Source organism: Priapulus caudatus, unplaced genomic scaffold, assembly GCF_000485595.1.
Source record: "Priapulus caudatus unplaced genomic scaffold, Priapulus_caudatus-5.0.1 Scaffold1647, whole genome shotgun sequence".
In the NCBI taxonomy this organism is placed as follows: domain Eukaryota; kingdom Metazoa; phylum Priapulida; class Priapulimorpha; order Priapulimorphida; family Priapulidae; genus Priapulus; species Priapulus caudatus.
In genome coordinates, this window is record NW_014578708.1 from 17,635 (window position 1) to 22,908 (window position 5,274).

Here is a 5,274-nt window from a genome sequence, read left to right on the forward strand (position 1 = left end):
TATATATATAAACATAAACATGCTTGCTAAAACAAAAACTGAGCAAACAAGGACGAGTGTAGCGTACACGTACAAGATGGCTGATCACATGCGATGCTGTCTTCGCGTCTGTGGCTTGGCAGGTGATATCACGTGTGCGATCGTCAAGGCAACCACACATGAGGTGTGGATCAACAGCTCGCCTTGTGTCCGTTCGTCTACACACTCTGTTTGTTTTAATTCACAGCCTGTTCACAACCTATTCGATTCTCTTGTTGTCTGAGTGGTTACTGTTACCACTAAGATGAAGCTACGTTCAGTGGAATGCAGTAGACTTGCACCGCCCTGTCTCTTTCTCTCTCTGTCTGTCTCTGTTAGTCTCTGTCTCTCTTTCTCCTTCTCTTTCTCTCTCAGGAAGAAAAGAAAGCAAAGGAGGGAGGAAGATGAGGAGGAGGAAGAGGAGGAGGAGGAAGAGGAGGGGGAGCAGCAGAACTTTTCTCCCGAAAGAGAGAGAGAGAGAGAGAGAAAGAGAGAGAGAGAGCGAAAGAGAGAGAGCGCGCACGCACGTGCGAGAAAGAAGAGCGCATGAATGAAACTTGGCAAGCTGTAATTTGGCACACGGGGACATGAGACAGGATATAGAGGCAGGTGCAGTCACGTTGTGTCCCTCCACATCCCAAATTACGATAACCCCTCTCCCCTTCCCCCTCCCCTTCCCCCTGTGCAAGAACATATATGTTAAAATCCGTGCTTGTAATCGACAGTGGCTACATCCCATGCAGTAAGTATTTACATGTATTCCCAACCAGGTCCACCACCTCCTCCACCTCCTCCTCCTCTTCCTCCTTCCCTTCATCCCCGCCCTACTTCTACTACTTCTCCTCCTCCTCCTCGTCCTCCTCCTTTCCTTCTTACTCGTCCTCCTCTTCTGCGGCATTCCCCGCTAGGAGATGCAGCACTGGTTCCCGCCCAGTTCCTTCTCCTCCTCCTCTTCCTTCTCCTCCTCCTCCGCCTCCTCCTCGCGCGCCTCCCCCGCCGCCCCCACCACCACATCATCATCATCATCGTCGAGCAGCGCGTGTTCGTAGGTGGCGCCAGCAGCAGCGCTCACTGCGCTCGTGCTTAGCGGCGCAGCGTCTTCCGGGTTTGTTGTTTCGAGGAGCGGCGGTGACGGGGTCCGGCGGGGGCGGGGACGACTCGCGACGCATCGCTCTAACATCATCGCCTGCTGGCGGATGAGCGCGACGAACGGCCGGTAGCCGAGGCTGAAACAAGCGAACATCCATCGTAAAACAAGTGAACGCTGGCAGTATAACAAGCGAACATGCAACGAACGCCAAGGATAGCTCGTCGCAAAAAAAAAAAAAACGCTGAAAAATCGCGACACACAATCGACGGTCGCCGTCGTCTTCCGACGCCGGCGGTGAAACAAGTGAGCGTGCAACGACGAAGGCGAGACTCACCACACGGTCTTGGCCCACAGCTCTAGGAAGGCGAGACCGTCGCGGCTGCGCGCTATCACGTCTGTCGGCACGTCCGGAGCGGTGGCGGCGCGGGCGACGCGCGACACGGCTAGAGCGTCGCGTAGCAGCACGGTGAGAAGCAGCGCCCACTCAAAACATCCCGCCTCCACCACCATCTGCAGCAGGTACCTGCAACGACGACGACGACGATGATGATGATGATGATGATGATGATGATGAAACCATAGTGTAGTAGAAGATGAAGGCATGAATAAATAAAAAATATATAAATATACACGTTGTTGTGAGAGACGCGAAGGAAGAGACGTGTGTTCTCGATAGCTCGGAAAATAAACACACCTCTTTCTTTTTTATATTCATATTACATACGTATATATATATATATATATATATATATATATATATATATATATATATATATATATATTACAACAATGACAATGATAATAATAATAATAATAACACAAATTCATTACAATATATTATTACATGAATTACAATTAACTAATTTATTTGTTTATTCATCATGGTCCGAGGAATCACGACAGCGCAGTGAGTAAGATGGCAGCAGCATCACTGACCTTAGTTCGACCTCCATGTTGGGTGGCCCCCTGGTGGCGAGTTCCTGCGTCCACTGCTCGAGCGCGCACGCATCCTGTATGTCGTCTGCTACCGTCACATCCTCCGCCTCGCCCGCCAGCGAGCTGTCCTCTGTCGTGCCGTGGCTGTGCGAGTCTGAAAGCACGGCAGCGCCATCTATAACCGCATGTCAATTATGATTACTTTTAGGTAATGTATTGTAATGTAATATAATGTAATTTAGGTGTTGTTTTTTTAGTTTTGTTACAAATTAAGTAATATTTTCTTCAGCCAGTTCGAGATTTTCTGAAAGCGACTGTGAGCGTCTGCCTGCCAAAGTCAAACAAACAACTCTAACCAGAGATAAGTGAACGCCTGTCACCAAAAACAAATGAGCATCTCTCGCCAAGGAAAAGCAAACAACTTTCGCCAAAGACAAACAAACTTAACCAAAGACAAGCAAACGTCTCTCGCCCAAAAACAAAACACCCCCAACCGAAAAACAAGCAAACAACATCTCTCACCGAAGTGCATCGGCTGCGGTTCGAGGAACGCCTCCAGCGTCTTGGACGCGTCGTCAAGCGGCGACATCTCCGCGTCGTCACGCCCCCTGGTGTGCAGATAGTGCGGCGCGGAGAAGGAGAACGAGTTGGAGCTCGCTAGCAACACATCGTCGTCGTCGTCCTCCTCCGTCAAGAGGGCGCTGAGATCACTCTCGCTGTACATGGTCACCATCGACTCATTCTTCCTGCTATCTGCGAGAGACGGGAGAGCGTCGGACGATGGTTAGTTATATATGTATATGTATATGTAATAACATAGGTAATAATTATAGCAAACATAGGTAACATACGTAATTATATCATGGAATATTATATTATAGACACCGCAGTAAGTTTATACGTTTCAAAGTTCATTATGGAGGGTATTCCATATCTATATTCTATTCGACACGCATTGTATATCTATATTATATGTTCTATCTTCTATTCGACATGCATTCTATATCTATATTATATGTTCTATATTCTATTCGACATGCGTTCTATATTGCAGCTTACTCGACATGCGTTGGAAGGTCTGCAGCAGGCTCGGGGAGGCTATCGGATACGGCCACTGAAAATCCTCATGAAGTCTCTTCAGCGTCGTCACGAAATCTTCAATCTTGGCCGCTCTGTTTCTGCAAATTATGTAGAAATCGGACGTGCGAGAATCAACGAAACCTTTGTGCGGTGCGCAAGTAGGTGCGCTGCGTGCGCGAGATGCGAATTTAGGCATGCGAAATTTAGATGAGCAACTGAGCCGGCACGGAAAAGACCAGATCATTGTGGGATCATCGCTATGACTGGCACACACATGTATGCGTGCGTGTATGCATGACATGAGAGTGTGCCTGCCTGCATGTGTATATATGTGCACGAGAGGGTGCTTGCATGCATGTTTGTGTNGGAGAAAGAGATTGAGAGAATGAGAGAGAGAGAGAGAGAGAGAGAGCGAGAGAGAATGAGAGACAGCGAGAGAGAGAATGAGATAGAGAGTGAGAGAGAATAAGAGAGAGAGAGAGAGAGAGAGAGATATGAGAAAAGTATAGCGAACCAATCATATTAACCAAAATGCAACATTTCACTCGCTTACCTATTGCCCTGAGAAATCGAGTAATATCTTTTGAAAGCTCCCATTGTCCTGCCTCGAGTGTTGCATCCAGAAGCATTGTAGCGTGCTACGGGAGAAAGACACATTCAGACAAACGCAGTGGCCACGATTCGAAATTTTAACCGAAATTTGCGAAATACGTCGATAATAGTTACATTATCGGTGAGTAGATGGCGGCACCGTACCTGTCTGCTGATGGCAATGGGCTCCAGGTTCTGTAGAATGATGAGGTACGATGCTGCAGTTTCCAGCTTTCCTGTCTTCAGACATTCCTGCACGCACAAACGTCACCATGGGTGCGTGCGTGTTGTCGTCACCATCACAACACGCACGCACGCACAAACGTCACCATCACAACACGCACNGGTGAGCAGCTTGCGTGCGTGACGACACAGAATCACGTCAATGAAGAGACCGTCGCCGCCACACGACGTCTCGCTACCCGCGCGCTCCTTCAGCGAATCACGGCTGCCGGACTGTCCCCGCAGACTGTAACAATAATGACGACGACGATGATGATGATGATGATGATGATGATGATGATGATGATGATGATGATGATGATAATGATAACAACGATGATGACGATGATGACGATGATGATGATGATTAGCAAGGTTACAAACTTGACTACGACTACAACCATGACCGTGATGATGACAACACCAACGGCACGACGCGCGGCTATGACCTGAGATGACGAACAACTGGACGGCTATACCGTGATGATGACGACAAACGACGGCTTATGACCGTGATGATGACGACCACGACGGCTTATGACGGATGATGACGACACACGACGGCTTATGACCCGTGATGATGACGACAACAGACGGCTATGAAACCGTCGATGAGTGACGACAAACGACGGCTATGACCTGTGATTGATGACGACAAACGACGGCTATGACGTGATGAGAACGACAATCGAACGCTATGACGCGTGATGATGACGACACAGACGAGCTATGACCATGATAAAGACGATGACGACGGCTAATGACCGTGATATACATGACGACGGACTATGAACCGTGATAATGATGACAAAAACGACGGCTATGACGCGTGATGATGACGACAACGACTACAACGCATGACCTGATGATGACGACACCGTGATGATGACGACCCCTCACCTCCCGCGCACGGGGATCGTCCGCGGCTCGCTCTTCGTCCGCGTCTGCTTCTCGGCGACTACCGTGGCGCCCTCTTCCAGCATGCCGGCGACGTTGGTCGCGTGTCCGCGGCCGGCCAGCGCCGGGTTGTTGAAGAGGAACGTGGCGCCATCTACGGGCGGCGATGACAGCGATGGGTATTTGACGGTCGATCCGGCGGCGGAGTAGAGCGGGGTGCGCGGCGGCGTCTCCTCCTCGTTAGGATCTACGCCGAGGTCAAAGGTCAAGTTGGCATTAGATAGAAAGAGAGAGAGAGAGAGAGAGAAACAAAGGATAGAGATACAGAGAGAGAGACACACAGAGAGCGAGAAAGACACAGAGAAAGAGAGACACATAGAGAGAGAGAGACAGAATGAGAGTGAGAGAGAGAGAGAAGTGGGAGAGAGAGAGAGAGAGAC

The 5,274-nt window shown here is 49.4% G+C and overlaps 1 protein-coding gene across 1 annotated transcript in view; it reads right to left on the reverse strand.

Annotated features, from left to right (window-relative positions):
* Positions 1–1,027: 1,027 nt before the first annotated feature.
* The window catches only part of LOC106817245 (RAB6A-GEF complex partner protein 1-like), a gene marked incomplete at its 3' end in the record, with an annotated part of 27,505 nt that continues 23,258 nt past the window's right edge, over positions 1,028–5,274 (reverse strand). Inside the window, exons 21-27 of the mRNA XM_014821909.1 lie at positions 3,881–3,967; positions 3,678–3,762; positions 3,104–3,265; positions 2,567–2,797; positions 2,045–2,219; positions 1,443–1,631; positions 1,028–1,244 (exon numbers count right to left, since the gene is read on the reverse strand). Coding sequence (XP_014677395.1) covers positions 1,028–1,244; positions 1,443–1,631; positions 2,045–2,219; positions 2,567–2,797; positions 3,104–3,265; positions 3,678–3,762; positions 3,881–3,967 — 1,146 coding nt within the window. The remainder of the gene's footprint in view (positions 1,245–1,442; positions 1,632–2,044; positions 2,220–2,566; positions 2,798–3,103; positions 3,266–3,677; positions 3,763–3,880; positions 3,968–5,274) is intronic.